The sequence below is a fragment of the Budorcas taxicolor genome, chromosome 9, assembly GCF_023091745.1.
Source record: "Budorcas taxicolor isolate Tak-1 chromosome 9, Takin1.1, whole genome shotgun sequence".
Classification (NCBI taxonomy): domain Eukaryota; kingdom Metazoa; phylum Chordata; class Mammalia; order Artiodactyla; family Bovidae; genus Budorcas; species Budorcas taxicolor.
The window spans coordinates 91,658,435-91,677,174 of NC_068918.1; the positions used below are offsets into that span (position 1 = coordinate 91,658,435).

Here is an 18,740-nt window from a genome sequence, read left to right on the forward strand (position 1 = left end):
CTGGCTGCAGGTAATCCATAGATGCAAGGGGCTCAACTCCTGCTGATACAAACTGGGTGCTCTTTCCCCTTTACTCAATTCACACGCCCAACCTAACTGACGAGATATCTGCTAAAGTGCGGATTTTCAGTGTGATGTCAATGGCATTAAATGATGTCATTAATGAAGTTAATGTGGCCCCCTAAATAATCCTAAAACAGAAGACATGGTCCACACAGGTATGGACAGGAAGCTTTGTGCTCTGTATGCAGCAGCATGAAGCAGGGCTACAGGGGCGAGGGCAGCACCAGGCCCAGCGGAGGCTGTGCCCCATGCCCTGTCCGGGACCAGGGGCCCGGCTGTGGCTGCAGGGAGGAGTTCCTGGGCTGAGGACCCTGCAGAGAGACAAGGTTACCTGGGTCTCCCCCAGGGTAAGCAATTCCAGACAGATCTGAGTAAGTAAAAGTCAAGTAAGTAAAGGAATGGAGGAGTGAGGAAATCCAGGAAAGAAGAGACCAACACAAGGAAAAATCAACATATTGACATCCCCGCTAAGAACTGAGCTGATAAAAAAGAATCGAGTGGCTAAAAATACACCACTGAAAAAATGCAGCATCTGATGTGGGCTTCCTCTGCCTGCACGTCTATCCCAGCTTATGGAGACCACGGTACCGAGATGCAGAGAAGTGACTTTTTTTCCTCGACTAGCTCTGAGACGGAAGTGTTTAGAACGCTGTCTTTCTTGCGGACGAGTGAAGAGCAGAGCGCCAAGGACTCCAGGGCCACATGCAAAGCTGGCCGGCCACACACGCGCTGCGGGGCCTTCCCCCGGTTACTTCATCCACGTATCTGTCTCTCTCACATCAAGTGGAGCTAATCACAGCCTCCCCCGGGATAGCTCTGGGACTAACAAAGGAACCGGGATCCAGGTCTTGGTCTTTACTCTAGAGGTCTCTGATCTGACATCCTCCCCTGAAGAAGGCTCTGACAGGAAACTCTTCTTGCAAAGAAACCAATTGCTGGCTTACAGACACTGACACACAGTGGGCGCTCTCTGCATTTTCTTTTTTCTTTAGGAGGATGCTTGCCTCAACAAAGCCAGTGTTACTGTAAAGAACGGCAGTACGTTGGTCTTCCCTCTGCCTTGAACAGCAACAACTCCAGTTCTAGCTGCTCCCTAGACGGGAAGGCACGTGGAGAGGGCAGGGCGGGGGTGGGGGTGCCCCTGAGCTGTGGGGTCAGAGGCTGTCATGCTTTCTGAGTTTGGAGGCACTGTCAGAAACAATGCAGATTTTATAAGCTCTCGTGGGGAGAAGATATACTGCAGTTTAAAAAGTGGCGATTAACTCCATACAGAGAGCTGACGCTGCGCCACCTGGGTTTCAACACGCACCTTCAGGCAACAACCAGGCATAGGTCTGCTCGGTTCAAGAGAGGTTTACTCCCAGAGCCTGCCAGCGGGCGCTGACACTCTATGAACCTGTGGCACATACCCTATCTGTCATAACAGGAGAGCAGAGACAGTTTCGGTGAGTGTCAAAGTGTTTATAAAAAGCTACAAGTCAGCTTCACCATAAAGGAGCTCTACTAGCTTTGCCCCAGCATAAAAACAGAATGCCTGTCAGCTTATTCACGACTTTGCAGAGGAGTGTTCTTTTCCTTGTTTCACCTTGGTATTCGGGTTGGTATGATCGTTAGACCGTGGTGGAGTCTAGGTTTCTGCTGCAACATTCATTGCTAAGGAGAGCTTTGAGTGCCCTGGGTGAGCTCTGCAACAGCACTGCTGATCTGGCCTCACAGTGCCCTCCCTGGGACGGACTCAGTGAGTCCTAAAGGGATGCACAGAAACATGGACGGATTTTAAGAAGATCAAGTTCCACCGCCTTAATTTTCACCTGGACTCTTACCTAAAAATGCTCTTTTCCCACCTCTCATTTCAAATCACCCCCTTCTCAAGTTTCACTAGTACGAAAATCTCTTAAATCAAATACTGGTGTTACCAAAGTCTAAAAGTGGTTTCTAAAGCTTTCATAAGGTACTTGAACGTGGACCTAAATAAATTTTCAGCTGACAGATCATTAAAAACAGTTTTTGATGACAGGGCGGCCATACTCCTTGGCATCTTGGCTCATGTGGAGTTCAGATCAAGAGCAATCGCTATAATAAAACTCTTCCTGCTCCCATCGACTCCAGATGAAAGCAGCTCTTCAGTTCAGTTCAGTTCAGTTGCTCAGTCGTGTCCGACTCTTTGCGACCCCATGAACTGCAGCACACCAGGCCTCCCTGTCCATCACCAACTCCTGGAATTCACTCAGATTCATGTCCATCGATCAGTGATGCCATCCAGCCATCTCATCCTCTGTCATCCCCTTCTCCTCCTGTCCCCAATCCCTCCCAGCATCAGAGTCTTTTCCAATGAGTCAACTCTTCGCATGAGGTGGCCAAAGTACTGGAGTTTCAGCTTTAGCATCATTCCTTCCAAAGAAATCCCAGGGCTGGATCTTCAGAATGGACTGGTTGGATCTCCTTGCAGTCCAAGGGACTCTCAAGAGTCTTCTCCAACATCATAGTTCAAAAGCATCAATTCTTCGGCGCTCAGCCTTCTTCACAGTCCAACTCTCACATCCATACATGACCACTGGAAAAACCATAGCCTTGACTGCTACTGCTGCTGCTAAGTCACTTCAGTCGTGTCTGACTCTGTGTGACCCCATAGACAGCAGCCCACCAGGCTCCCCTGTCCATGGAATTTTCCAGGCAAGAGTACTGGAGTGGGTTGCCATTGCCTTCTCTGCAGTTAGGCTCACTGCAATAATAAAAACAGCTTCTTATTAAAACGTTTGATCCTCTCTACAGAGAAGCTGTAAAGTTAGGCAAAGTTCCCAGGTGGCTCACTGGTAAAGATTTCACCTGCCAATGCAGGAGACACGGGTTCAATCCCTGGTCTGGGAAGATCCCCCGAGTCGTGAAGCAACTAAGCCCGTGTGCCACAGCTACTGAGCACAGGCTGGGAAGTGCAACTACCAAAGCCTGCGTGCCCTAGAGCCCCAGCTCCACACCAAAAGCAGCCACTACAGTGAGAAGCCCGCGCATAGCTAGAGAGTACCCCGCCCCCGACCTAGAGAAAGCCCTCCTGCAGCAATGAAGACTCCGTAGGCCTAAATAAATAAGTTTTAAAAATTTAAAAACAAAACTGCTTGCATTTTAACCCAAGTTCTGTCACCCTGCAAACACCACTTTACTTAACCCTCTCAGGGCCTCAAGTTTCCTGAGGTTACAGGGGAAAGCAACAGTGCTTATCTCAAAAGTCATTAGACTCCTGAAATGAGTCAACGCAAGCCAAGAGACTATCAGAGGTCCTGATGTGTAGGACAACTATTAATCACTTAAGAGGAACAGTTATTTAAAAAAAAAAAAAAAGACAGTAATTTTAAAGCCTTGACTAGACGGACCTTAGTCGGCAAAGTAATGTCTCTGCTTTTGAATATGCTATCTAGGTTGATCATAACTTTTCTTCCAAGCAGTAAGCATCTTTTAATTTCATGGCTGCAATCACCATCTGCAGTGATTTTGGAGCCCCAAAAAATAAAGTCTGACACTGTTTCCCCATCTATTTGCCTTGAAGTGATGGGACCAGATGCCATGATCTTCGTTTTCTGAATGTTGAGCTTTAAGCCAACTTTTTCACTCTCCTCTTTCACTTTCATCAAGAGACTCTTTAGTTTTTATTCACTTTCTGCCATAAGGGTGGTGTCATCGGCATATCTGCAACTCTTAGGGCTTCCCAAAAAGTAAACGTGATAAGTAGAAATAAACTTGATGCTGAAATAGTGGGAGCCACATTCTCAGACAGCAATATCCCAAAGGCGGAGACAAAATAGCTGGAAGGAATTCTCTGGAGTTAGGAGGAAGTTCTGACATGCAGAGAGAGACAGAGAGAGAGAAAGATCCAGCAAAGAATATCCAGGCTTATGTGTAAACTCTCTTCTGAAATAGTGACAACAGGGGGAAAGGATGTTTCAGTGGAGAAACCAGGCAGACACCTCCTTCCCAGAGCCTGCTTGCAGCTGGCACTGTGAACACAGCCTTCTGAGATGTTTCCGCCGAAATGATTACCTCGAGAGAGCCATGAGGAAACACCAGACAAAACCAAAATAGAAACACCCTACAAAATAACCCGTCCGTACACTTCAAAAGGGCTTCCCTGATAGCTCAGTTGGTAAAGAATCCACTTGAGGTACAGGAGACCCTGGTTCGATTCCTGGGTCGGGAAGATCCACTGGAAAAGGGATAGGTTACCCACTCCAGTATTCTTGGGCTTCCTTTGTGGCTCAGCTGGTAAAGAATCCACTAGAAATACGGGAGACCTGGGTTTCACCCCTAGGTTAAGAAGATCACCTGGAGAAGGGAAAGGCCACCCACTCTAGTATTTCAGCTTGGAGAATTTCATGCAGTCCATGGGGTTGCAAAGAATCGGACATGACTAAGCGACTTTCACTTTCACTATACACTTCAAAATGCCTAGGACATAAAAGACAGAATAAGGAACGACTCTAGGTTGAATGCTAAAAAAAAAAGTTAATCATTCAGTTCTATCTGATTCTTTGCGATACCATGGACTGCCTGGCTCCTCTGTTCATGGAATTCTCCAGGCAAGATGCTGGAGTGAGCAGCCATTTCTTTCTCCAGGGCATCTTCCCTAGCCAGGGCTCGAACCTGGGTCTCCTGCATTGCAAGCAGATTCTTTACCAATTGAGCCACTTGGGGAAGCCCCAAGGGAAGAGACTAAAGCGGTCTACAGACTTCACTAGGGCAGGCCCTAATCCCTTATAAGAAGAGGTGGCTGCAACACAGACGATCACAGAGAAAAGACCACACGGAGACACACGAAGGCAGGAGGCCACAGGCCTAGAAGAAACCAAACTGCCAGCAGTCGGACCTTTGCATTGCAGCTGTCAGAACCACAGAGACATAACCTTCTGTTGTTTAAGTCGCCCAGTCTGTGGTATTTGTCACAAACTGACTCCTTGGAAAAGACCCTGATGCTGGGAAAGATTGAAGGCAGGAGGAGAAGGGGACGACAGAGGATGAGATGGTTGGATGGCATCACCGACTCGATGGGCATGAGTTTGGGTAAACTCCGGGAGTTGGTGATGGACAGGGAGGCCTGGCGTGCTGCGGTTCATGGGGTTGCAAAGAATCGGACACGACTGAGCGACTGGACTGCACTGAACAGTGTCAGCTGCTCAGTCATGTCTGACTCTGCAACCCCACGGACTATAGCCCTCCTGGCTCCTCTGTCCATGAAATTTTTCAGGCAAGAATACTGGAGCAGGTTGCTACTTCCTACTCCAGAGGCTCTTCCCCACCCAGCAATCAAACCCTTCTCTCTTGCATCTCCTGCATGGGCAGGCGGGTTCTTTACTACTGTGCCACCTGGGAGGTCCATGACATAACATTACAGGTCAAAATTAATTTTTAACACTCCTTACACGTGTTTGTTTTAGACTATTATAATTTTTTAAAAAACACTTTAAAGTACAACATATATTAGAATAAACTTTCGTGGGGTAACAGAAACACATGTTCAAAGAGAGAAAAGAATGATAAGTGGTAAGAGTTTCTCATTCTATTTTTAAGTGGACTGTGCTAAGTTGCTTCAGCTGTGTACAACTCTTTGTGATCCCATGAACTGTAGCCTCCCAGGATCTTCTGTCCATGGGATTCTCCAGGCAAGAATACTGGAGTGGGTTGCCATGCTCTCTTTCAGGGAAGTGGACTATTAATAGATGTCAAATTATTCTGATACCTAGATTCCACTGAATATATTTAAAATTATAAAGGTCAATATTTAGCATATAGTAGAAATTATATTTCCTGCAACTTTTAAACTAAACAGATGCATTCTGTCAATCTTTTTATTGATGAGGAGATATGCTGGTATAAAAGATGTCTGAAGTTGGAAGTGTCTGACAGCTGCCCCGGTCTGTCTCCGATGGGTCGGGTGACAGTACAGCCCCCATGAGGCGGCATGGGGCTGCAGGAAGGACTGCGTGCGATGCACACAGCCACCCTCATCAGCAGACTATTATTTTTTGCCATTTTGTTCCGAGTCTTCTCTGCTATTTTCATTACTCACATGGTTGCTCCTATGATTTCCAAAAGACAAATTTCTCTAAATTACTAGGGTGACAATTCCCGTGCATGTTGATTTGGCTTTACAAAAGGTTAATAAAATCTTCTCCGAGTTCAGAATTCCAGTAATGTCACTGAAGGATGACTAGAGTTCATAGAATACTAAATGTTTGACTCATTTAAAATGTAAAAGAAAGATGATACGTTCAGCTCTTTTAAAGTGAGACTTTATAAAATAAACGGAACCTAATCTTACTGTTCAGTACACAGAGCTGGGCTGTTGGGAAGATTAAATGAATACATCATCGGGGGCTCACTGATAAAGAATCTGCCTGCCAGTGCAGGAGACCCAGGTTCGAATCCTGGGTGGAGAAGATCCCCTGGAGGAGGGCATGGCAACCCACTCCAGTATTCCTGCCTGGAAAAAGCCAAGCACAGAGGAGCCTGGCGGGCTGCAGTCCGTGGGGTCTCAAAGAGTCAGACACGACTGAGCAACTAAGCACGCCTGCACACAGCACCTGACAGACACGTGGAGTGGCTGCCTCCCTTTTCCTCGCAGAGGAGACTTTCCTGCTTGGTGTTAAGACTCGAGTTATTACTCTCTCTCTCTCTCTCTCTCTTTTTTTTTGCACCAGAGTCTCAAGCGCAGCACAAATGACAACCTCTTCGGGTTTGGATAACCTTGTCTGCATCGGTAGATTACATCCGAGACTACATCGGTAGTTACACATTCACCTCATTTTTCTTTCTATCAAACTCACCCCTTAAAATAAATGCAAAAATCAGGTTGTTTTTTTCTTTTTTGCTTCCAAGGAATTTTAAGGTATTTCCTAAGATATGCATAACCAGGAATCGCTCTTTGGGGTTTATAAAGGAAATGGGCAGGGGGAGCCACTTTCCAAGCTGATAAAATTCAATACCAAGCAGTGAGAGCATCGTGACTTACGTTGGCACAGTGCAAGGCTAAAGCGCAGAAGACAGCAAACATCTTGAAGTTGTTCTCGTCCGTCTTGGAGAAGGCGCTGCCGCTGAGCTTGTTGACCATCTGCACCACGCCGATGACGCTGCCGCGGCTGACGATCGGCATGCACAGGATGTTGCGGGTCGTGTAGCCCGTGTACAAGTCCACCTCTCTGCGCCCGCGGCGGAGGCAAGACGGCAGCACAAGAGACAGCACAGGCAGGAGCGAGTAAGCCACGCGCCATCGCACACTCAGCCCAGTCCCGCTTCTCCCACACTTCACTGCAATGGAACTGGTAGCTTCTAAACTCAGAGACAGTGGAGACACATGCACGTGGTTTTTAATAAAACCTTTCTGAAAATATTCTAACCCAGTTCTGCTTTCAAGAGAGTTTTCCAGAACCATCTCCAGGAGGTGTTCAGCTTCTCATCTGGTTCGAATGAGAAGCATCCCACGTCACAAAGTACATGCCAACTGTGGATTTAGAGAAAAGTCTAATACATTTGGTAAAAATGACCTGTTTGTTTGCACTTGGCCAGGTTTATGAGTGCTGCAAACTTGCTGAACAAACTTAAATGGGACTTCTTACCGTAACAATTTAGAGCAGGGAGCAGCCATCTACAGACTGTGTACAAACCGGCGCCCTCCAGTTTTGTAAGCAATGTAAATGGGACACAGCCACACCATTCCTTGACGGATTCCCACTGCCCCACAACAGAGCTGTGACGCAGATGCTGTGGCTGACAAAGCCCAAAATACCTATTGTCTGATTCTTCAAAGAAGAGATTTGCTGACTCCCGATTTAGGGGAAATAGTTTCAAAATAGGAGTCATTCCATAGGAGCAGTTTTACGACTACAGGCAATGAGTTCGTCGGTAGCCTTCTCTGATGGGCTACCTAGAGTGATGGTTTTGAGATTCGCCCCTATGGCACTATCAGCAGCTCAGCCCTTTTGTTTGCTGAGTGTATTCTATGGTGTGGATATGTGTGTGTGTGTGTGTGTTCAGCCTCTCAGTCATGTCCGACTCTTTGTGACCTCATGGATTATAACCCTCCAGGCCCCTCTCTCCGTGGGATTTCCCAGGGAAGAATACTGGAGTGGATACCCATTCACTTCTCCAGGGAATCTTTCCGACCCAAGGATCTAACCTGCATCTCCTGCACTGACAGGCAGATTCTCTACCACTGAGCCGCTGCAGAAGCTCATGGTATGGGTACATCACATTTTATATATATCTTCACCAGTTAATGGACATTATTTGTTAATTGCCAGTTTGGGGCAATTATGAATAATGCTGCCCTCAAGATCTGTCTACAAATCTTTGTGCGGACAGGTGCTGTTTTCCTTGGAGTGTTACCCAGAAGTGGAGCTGAACGAGGGCTGTAAGTGTGTGCCGAACTTTATAAGACACTGAGAATCTATTCTCCAAGGTGGTTGTGCAAACATACACTCCCACTTGCAAGGTATGAGCATCCACATTTCTCCATATTCTTGCCAATGCTTGCTAGCATCACTTTTTAAAAAATGTAAACCATTCAAGCTTGTATGTAACAGGATTTCATAGTCAACTAAATTTATCTTTCATCTGTTTAATGGCCATTTGTCAATCTTATTTTGTGAAGCATCTGTTAAAATCTTGTGTCCTATTTATTAAATTGGGTTCTCTTGGAAGTTTTTAAAAATATATATATACTAGACACAAATATTTTGCCAGATATATATTTTGCAAATTGTTCTCACAATCTGTTGCTTTCTTTTTCATGTTATTTAAAAAGCTTTTATATATGGATATATAAGTATTTTCAATATTTAAGTACTAAAACGACAAGTTGGCTTTTTTAAGACAAAAATTGAGATTTTTCAGCACACTCAATTTATTGAAAAAATATGTTACCAGGATACAGCTCTGTTTATATAAAAGTTATGCAAATAAGACATTAATCAAACACCTGAAAAACTTCCCATTGCTTATGCTATTTAACTGTCCCCTAAAGGAAACCCGGTCGCGAATGCACAGAACACTGCCGTCAAAACAGGTGAACCATCACCTTCAACTTTCAGGGCATCAACCTTGAGACTTTCAATTTCGAAAGTTTTTTAAAATCAAATTACATAAACTGGTTTCTAGTTCTCCAAAGTAACTCAAAACAAACAAAAATTTATTAGCAATCTTAATATCCAATAACGTCTGCAACTGATTGAGTTCCTACTTTGTGTCATGTGAAGTTGCCAGGCCTTTTCTGAATATTTTTTCTAATTAAAAAATTTTTTAAAAACGTACAAAATAGGTATTACTGTGCCCACTTTAAAGATGAGAAAACAACTGAGGCTGTGACAGATTCAGTCACTCACTTCGGGACGTTCTAAAGGTGACAGAGGACAGAGCCAGGATTTAAAATAGGTACTTTTATCACCATGTGTTACAGCCTTTGAAGATACGGTTTGCTAAAGGATATGCTTAGGACAAAATGATGACACTATAATGAAAAAAATTTATAAATTTAAACTCTTGATTTTTAGTTTTCCTTAAAACATTTTAAACTCCTGTAGCTGGAGACAGGGGCGTCCCAGGTGGCGCTATTAGTAAAGAATCCGCCTGCTGTGCAGGAGACATAGGAGACGCAGGTCAGTCCCTGGGTTGGGAAGATCCCCTGGAGGAGGGCATGGCAGCCCACTCTAGTATTCTTGTCTGGAGAATCCCATAGACAGAGGAGCCTGGTGGGCTACAATCCATGGGGTCACAAAGTCTTTCACGAGCGAAGCGACTTTGCACGCACGTATGCACAGCTGGAGACAATCAATGGTTTCGAATCCATCATTTTTTATGAAGATCTGAAAACACTGACTACTGATAATAAGTTGGTTCAAAGAAAGCATAACAGCGTCAAAGAGGAAAAACTGACTGAGCTGGGACGCGGAGAGCTGGGGCCCTACCGCAGAGGCTTCAGCTGAGCTGGACGGGAAAGGAGGAGGGCTGGAGCAGAGGAGGCCGCCTCACCTGTTGAAGCGCGGGTCTGCGTAGGCATCTGGGATGTTCAGAACCTCCCCGGTCCTTGCCACTTGGCCGGCGATCCCCTTCTCGATTGAAAACCTGCACACACAGAAGACAGGAGCACACAGATGTTGCAGAAGAACTTGAGACGCAGCACTGCCAGCAAACACTGAATAAGGCAGACTGCTATTTTAAATGCTTGTTTTACTACAAAAGGTATAAAGGTGAAGCTCAAAAACACTGCATGGTAATCGCTTGAAGATCTTACAAGACATAATTCATAATGTATTAAATTATGCTGAATCACAAACTGAAACTGAAAAATTAACTAGCCTTCTCCTGCACTGACCAATAATAATCCTTTAGATTTGCAAAATACCTTATAATTTACAACATGTTTCAACATGAGTTTTTTAAAATAATTCTTCCTGTGAGCTGAGACCCATATGGGTTCAGTAACTTGCCCATATACTTAAAATATGAGTGGCACAGCAAAAACAAGAATGCAGGTCAACACCAGTACACTTTCCACCACACATATAACCAAACCCACAGGTTATATGATCATGAGACAGAGGACCTCAATTTTAAGGTCTCTGCAGTGTAACTACCAAAATAACACAGTTTACAACTTCTGGTATCTTCACTTCTCTAATTCGTTAAATTTCAAAACAGTCAAAATATAGGCATTATTGTATTGGATATATTTTGATATCTAATATCAGTATTTTCTTTTATACAGAAATATATTCTCATATTTATAAATAGTTTTCTTATTACAATATTATAATAATACACACTCTCATTCAAAACATAGTTAAGATATCGATAATCACAATAGTTGCATATTTCAGTAGCTGAAAAATATACATTTTCAACATTATAGAAAATTATCATTCTTGAAATAAAGCTCCACCCCATTGATTTCCCTAAGGAAAATTCAAAAGAGAATTGACACCAAAGAGAATTAACTTTTCTTAAAACACCAACAAGTGAACCCAGCATTGTATTACGTAAAACGCAAGGCCGTCTTTGCCCCCGTTTTCTTGTGCTTTGAGCAGCATGAACACAACAAATCAGACGGCCTTGAGCAGAGTAACAGAGCCCGTTTCACGGTTTATTCTTGATTTTCTCGGTCTGAGGGTAGCTCAGTGTGGTCTCTATGTCTGATCAGTGGAAACATAACTGAGCGGCATGCCCTTAGGTAAATGGCTGGCATTGACTGGTCAGCCAGAGAGTTACAGCCAACCACACCCCGCTCCCTGTTCTCTCTGCACTTGGCAGTGCAGGCTCCAAGTTAATGTCTTCAAAAGGAGACCAATGCCAGCCCTGGTGAGGAGCTCTCAAACCTTCAGCAGGAGAAGTGACTTTACCTAAATGACTATATCCAGACGAATCTACTGAGCTCTAAACAAACGAAATTTTATTTTACAGAAACCTAAATGGTGCCTGCAGGCAGCGTTCTGTGAGTGTGGAATCCTAGCATCCCGGGAGCACATAAGGGGAAGCACCCCGTGGCGGGCACATTCCAGTGTGGGCACATTCCAGGCTTCCTGTGTGCAGACAGACGGCCCAGATGAAGAGCCGGTCCTATCAATAAGGGACAGCATCTCACTCGGAATGTTGCAACTACCACGGTACCTTAGAGTACCTTGTGGAAAAGTAGTTAAACATTGTATACATGTGTAAAACAGAAGAAATGCGAATGTCTAAAAAAGACAGCTTCTGAGCGCTCAGCTTGACGCGAACTAGCTCTGTGGCGTGCTCCTTGTAGGTGCCCCGGTGGTGGCAGGACTCAGCCACCAGCCAAAGGCCGTCCTGCTCACGTAAGTGACAGCTGTGGCCACTGGCAGATCCAAGAACGCTCTAGCTTTAAGACGCAGCACAAGAGTGCGCTGCAGTCGGTTAGACCGGCTGTTGGGTTGCAGGATAATGTGTTGAAGTTAGGAAATATACCGGGTCAGTTTCACTGCAGTCCAGACTTGCAGACAGCTCTCTGGGTTGCGAGGGGGAGGGGACGAAGTTGTCTAAGTGGACCTGCTTCTAGACACGGGAGGCCCTGCAGACCCCAGGCGGGGCGCACCTTTACCTACCTGGGAGCACTAGTAAGTTTTTCCAACATGATTTCCAAAAGGACCGCCTCCGGAAGACGGCATTTCCAGGAGTGACGCTAAAGCTTCCTAGGCGCGGTTTCGCTGGCACTGCAATGTCATGCCCAGAAGCACTACCTTCAGGAGGCGGGTCCTGGTGGGAATGATATCACAGTATGACAAGTGCTGTCAGCACGCCTGTGAAGAGGCACAGACACGTGGGTGACGGAGCACCTGCCCGGCTGCCGCCAAGGCAACCACACGCTTCTGCGCGCTGTACCTGATCTCCTTGGTCTTCTTGAAGACGGGCTTCCCTTCCTTTTCCTCTCCAATATCAAAAAGGTCTGAATATAACTCCTGGTTCTTATGGTCCACCTGGAAAAGGGCACAACGGTCGGCATTCACCAGGTTTTTTGCATATATCTACAGACAAACGAGAAAACGAGAGTCAGCCGGTGAGAGGTGCAAAGAGGTTGCAGGTAAACGTTATCAGAAATAAACATGAATTGCGGCTGTTCTAGACTGGAACAGGGTGGGAAGTGAGCATTATGATTAGATAAATCCAGGCATGTGAGGACGAAACTAAACCTATGTCACTGGCCATGGGGCGGACGCCAGCTGCTGCTCTGCATCCGGGCTGTGGTGCCGGGGGCGGGAGCAGTACAGCACCCCCGGGGGCTGGGGGGCAGGAACAGGCCTCATTCCCCAAAAGCCTGCCACCCTGGCTCCTCTTCCGGAACCTCCCAGGCCTCCCTGGTGCCCTCGTCCGAGTCTCAGTCAGCTCGAAGGCCAGCTCGAAGGTCAGCATCTATTCCAATGGTGGGTGTTTGTGAAACACCAGTTGTAAAATAATATGAAATACAACCTCTAATGAGACTCCAAGTGCTCATATTTACATTAGCTGCAGAATCCCAGGGACAGTGGAGAATCCCAGGGACGGGGGAGCCTGGTGGGCTGCCGTCTCTGGGGTCGCACAGAGTCGGACACGACTGAAGCAACTTAGCAGCAGCAGCAGCAGCAGCAGCAGCACTTTATTTATTACACTAACAATAATGTGCAACAAGTAGTGTTTACTACGTGCCAGTTTTTCAGTACTTATGTGCACTAATTCACTTAACCCTCACAATAACATTTTGCACGCCAGAAGACCCGAGGCACGGAGAGGCGACTTGTCTACTACCGCACGGCTCGTAGAGGGTGGATCTGGCATGGGAACTCACACAAGCTGCCGCCATGGCCTAAGCTCTTGAAACAAGTATGCTTTACTCTTTCTGAATGGAAAACTGTGTATTAATATAGCCATTCATTTGTCCATCAATTCCCTTCAACGAGTATTTCTCTAACGCCTAACACTTCTCACTGTCCCCAGTGGGCTGGGATTACAGCAATGTCACAAAAGCTGTATTTACATATGTTCAGAATTCTGGCAACTTCAACCCTGTAGATGACAGACATGAAACGACTGCTCAGAGAAGAAGCATTACAAAGTCTATGCAAAAGCTTCCTAGGCCACCTTGTGGCCAGAGGGAAAATACATGATCTCATGTAAAAATACCTTAGAGATTTCATAGAAAGAAATCAGAGTGGTTTAGGGACCTGTTCCTCCTCGTCTTTCGTCTTTGTCTTCCCTGTTGTTAGCAGCTGTACTCACTCACCCAACAAACACTGGATGTTCCTTATGCACCGTGAACCAAGTACCCTGGGCATCGTGAGTGCCAACTCCCAGGGGACTTCTCTCCTCCACTAGCTGACTCATGAGTTCCAGGGCAGTAGAAACTGCTTCCTTTCCTCCACAGTATCCCAAATGCCCAGAACCAGGCTTAGAGAAAGGTCAGCTAACGTCCACAGGCCATCTAAACTCACCCCGCTTGCAAACAAAGGTTCACTGGGACAGAACCACGCTTTATGAGTGGTTCACAGCTGCTGTGTCAGAAGCCTGGAATGGCTGTAGGAGACTATGGCCCAAGAAGCATAAAGCTTTACTATTGGCCCTTCACAATAAATTTGCCAGCCCTCAGGTTAGAACATACCAGATATCTCTACAACCTAACAACTCTCAATAAACACTTGAGAAGGAGGAACAACATATAGGAAGGAAGGAAGTGGTGGGACTGCACTGTTAGCAAGCTCAGGAGATCTTGAACTATTAAATGATAATAATGACCCTGAACTGGTAAATCACATACGGTGAAATCTGCACCCTTAGTGGTCATGTCAGTTGCCTAATACTCTGGCACATATTCATGCTAATAGTTGTAAACATCTGGATGAAATGGACAACTTTCTAGAAAAAGAAAATGAATTTGGGAGAGAAATATCTGAATGAGATCAGAATAAACAGACGACTGAAATACTGTAAAAAAAAATTATCCTCATAAAAGGCATCAGGCCCAAGTAATTTCAAATATAAATCATTTAAGAATTTTTAAAAATAAAGTCTCATCTAATTTAAACTAGTGTAAGTTCAGACAGATGCCTTGGTCAGGAAGATCCCCTGGAGAAGGAAATGGCAACCCACTCCAGTACTTTTGTCTGGGAAATCCCATGGACCAAGGAGCCTGGGGGACTATAGTCCACGGGGCTGCAAAGAGTCAGACACGACTAAGCAACCAACACACACATCCAACTTCAGACAAAACAAAACCTCTCTAGTTACGCTTAAACCCTTGCTATGTCACTGATACTGAAAACTGACAAAGATACTATAAAAAAGAAAATCACAGACCAATTTACCTTGGAAAGAGAAGAAAAATTATAATAAAAATATCAGCAAGTCAAACTTGAGGATAATATTTTCAAATTTTAAGTAATTTAAAATTACACTTCACTCACAACTTCCAGTATTGGAAAGTCTATTATTATAGCTCATAAAGCAATTAAAAAAAAAAGGAGAAAAATCACATGACTATTATCATGGCTATCAAAAAAATATATGTAACAAAATTCAGTATTTATGGTAAAATTTTTTAAAATAGAAATTTTGTAGAAGAAAAATATATATGTATGCATACATATATCAGCATACACAGACACCCTAATAATATGTGAAAATTATAGTCTACATCATAGAAAGTAATACAATATCAGAATCATCCTATTAACGTTAAGGCATTAAAGTTATGCACAAGACAAAGATATGTTATCATAATTATTAATACACAGTTAGGTGAAAGACTGAAAAAGGGAATGGCAGCCACTCCAGTATTCTCGCCTGGAGAATCCCACGGGCAGAAGAGCCTGGCGGGCTACAGTCCACGGGGTCGCAAGAGTCGGACACGACTGAGCGACTAAACCACTAGCAGGTAAAAGGCAACAGTTCTAATGTCAGGTGATGACACTGAATATGTTGGAAAATCAAGAAAATCAACTGAAAATAATTACAAGCAGTAGGAAAAACTTCTGCTTTAAAATAAGTCACTCTAAATATACATTTATTTTTAAAATTCTCCCTGAATATTAAGCTTTCAGTTTGAAATGATACTCAGAAGCTGGAAAAGAATTAATAAAGAAATCCTAGGCATAGTTTGGTAACCCAAGCCTCAGAAAGTGAAAAGTGAAAGTCGCTCAGTTGTGCCCAGCTCTTCGAGACCCCAAGGACTATGCAGTCCATGGAATTCTCCAGGCCAGAATACTGGAGTGGGCAGCCTTTCCCTTCTCCAGGGGATGTTCCCAACCCAGGGATCAAACCCAGGTCTCCCGCATTGTGGGCAGATTCTTTACCAGCTGAGCCACAGGGAGACCGAAGATTACCGGAGTGGGTAGCCTATCCCTTCTCCAGCGGACCTTCCCAACCCAGGAATCAAACCGTGGTCTCCCGCATTGCAGGTGGATTCTTTACCAACTGAGCCACAAGGTCATCATAAAAGCCAGCCTATCTCCCACACACCTTCTCTCTCTCTCTTACATACAAACACAGGTTTACTTATAAATGGAAATAATTTTTGACAGCAATAGAGGATTTCAAATTCAGTGGAAATATATCTTCAAATTTCTGAGGAAAACATTTTAAACTTAAAATTCTTTACCAGATTAGGCTAACATTCAGACATGAGGCAAAATAAAGATATTTCAGAAGTACAAAGTACTCAGAAAATTACTACTTTTGAACTATTTTGGAAAAGGAGATGAGCTCAAGAAAAAATTAATAGATAAATTCAAGAAAGCATAGGACGACCTGGAGTGTAAGCAAAATTGACGAGCAAAGAAACTCCTAAAGCTATAATTAAACTGTACATTTTGTTAGTAAATGATATCTATGAAATGACAGCTGTCATATAAAAAAGTTAATTAAAAAGACTGAAAATATCTGGTTGTGTCAAAAAAATATATAAGATTAGAAGGCCAAAGAGGAGGGAGTAGGAGTTTGCTGTTCTTAGGGTTAGTGAAGTCTCCAGAGGACAAGGCCTATACAGAGGTAAGCTGCACAGAGCCAGAACAACCCATTCCTGAAGATGTCACTTGAGCCCCCAGGCCCAGCAATCACAGGATTCTGAACCTTCAGGTCTCTCCAGTGTGATACAAGCTAAGAAACTTCCCCTTGATTCTCTCAGGCTATTGTGAGTTAGGTAGTGACATCTTTTGCCTTACACCAGAGTCCAGACTGACAAACAAGCTGATATGAGAGAGGGGGAAGAGGGAGAAAATATCCATTAATTGAATTACAGATGAGGAAGAGAATTTAAGTACAGGCGAAAAAGACAGCCATTAAGCAATCTTACTTATGCATGTAGATGAAAAAGTCAGAAAAATAATAGCAACCAATCCAGGGGTAAAGACTACAGCTACATGGAAAGTGAAAGCGAAGTCGCTCCGTCGTGTCCGACTCTCTGCGACCCCGTGGACTGCAGCCCACCAGGCTCCTCTGTCCACGGGATTTCCCAGGCAAGAGGACTGGAGTGGGGTGCCATTTCCTTCTCCAAGGGATCTTCCCGACCCAGGGATCGCACCCAAGTCTGCCACAGTGCAGGCAGACACTTTATTGTCTGAGCCACCAGGGAAACCCCCACTACACAGGGATCGGTAATTCCAGGAATACCAGAGTCATTTAACATTAAGTGATAAATTAATAGAGTTCCCGATTCTAATTGATTAAAGGAAGAAAAATTACATATTTTAATAATGACTTACAAAATTTGATAATGTTTGACACCCAATCGGGTATAAACTCAAAGAAAGGAACCGAAGGAAACATTTTTAAGATAATAAACAGTATCTACTGGGGGACCTTCAACAATTATACACAGCAAGGTCACATGAGAAGCATGCACATGAAAGAAACTACAGTATATTCACTCTCACTGGTCCACTCCACAGTGTTCTCAGGTCCTAGCAAACTCAGTAGAAAAGAAACAAGACATAGTGTAAACACTGGGGAAGTAGAACCACCGCTCTCACTTATCACTATAAATGATCTTTCTTGAAAATCCAAGATTGTAAACTGAAAAAACAACATACCAAATATGGGGGATCAAAGTCAGTACATTCAATCAAGAGAGTTTTTTTTAATTGAAAATAAGACAACGCTGTTGCACAAGACTCCATACACTAAACACATCAACTCTACTTAAGATTTCATGAAATTCAAGGTAATTCCTATGTAAGTCACACTCCATGGTGAAGAGGGATATATCATAGGAATGCTGGGTTCATACAACATCCGAAAACCACTCTGGATAATACACTATAGATCAATAAGACAAAAATTTAAATAAACACATGGTCATCTTAATAAAGGCAGAGAAAATAAATGAGGACAATACCCAACATCCAATCATGATTTAAGACATTGAAAGAACTAGGATTAGAAGGAGATGGCCTCACCCTGATAAAGGCTGCCTATGAGAAGTCCACAACTAATCCACACAGTTACCTGTGAAAGACTGCAGAATGGACGCAGGATATCCACACTCCCCATCCCCTAGTTCAGTACTGCCCTGGGGGACCTAGCCAGGATAATTATGCAACAGAGGGGAAAAAAGGTTTACAGATTAGGGCGGAGGACTTAAAACTATCAGTAATTGTGGATGACATAAAAGACACTAAAGAATCCACCAGGAAACTACCAGAAATAATGAGTTCATCAAGACTGTAGGATAGGGGATCAAGGCAGAAAAAGCAAGTTTACTTCTATAAATTTTCAATGAAACATCTGAAAATAAAATTAAGAACACATTAATAATAGCATGAAACAGCAGTAAAGATACACATCTGGGAGTAACTTTATGTGAAAGTGTTCGCTACTCAGTCATGTCTGAGTCTCTGTGACCCCATGGACTGTAGCCCGATAGGCTACTCTGTACATGGGATTCTCCAGGCGAGCATACTGGAGTGGGTAGCCATTCCCTTCTCCAGGGGATCTTCCCGACCCAGGGATTGAACCCAGGTCTCCTGCCTAACAGCATTAAAAGATAAAACATCTAGAAATAACTTTACCAAAATAACGGCAATGCTTGTACTCTGAAAATTACAGAATAGTGTTGAAAAAATTAAGAAAATTTAAATAAATGGAAAACGCCCTTGTTCCTGTACTGGAAGACTTCATATTATTAAGAAGGCAATATTCCCCAAATTGATGTACAGTCA

At 44.1% G+C, this 18,740-nt stretch overlaps 1 protein-coding gene across 1 annotated transcript in view; it reads right to left on the reverse strand.

Annotated features, from left to right (window-relative positions):
• Nucleotides 1–18,740, reverse strand: part of PDE10A (phosphodiesterase 10A) — a 265,628-nt gene that overhangs the window by 31,599 nt on the left and 215,289 nt on the right. Inside the window, exons 11-13 of the mRNA XM_052645868.1 lie at nucleotides 12,439–12,581; nucleotides 10,075–10,167; nucleotides 7,061–7,247 (exon numbers count right to left, since the gene is read on the reverse strand). Coding sequence (XP_052501828.1) covers nucleotides 7,061–7,247; nucleotides 10,075–10,167; nucleotides 12,439–12,581 — 423 coding nt within the window. The remainder of the gene's footprint in view (nucleotides 1–7,060; nucleotides 7,248–10,074; nucleotides 10,168–12,438; nucleotides 12,582–18,740) is intronic.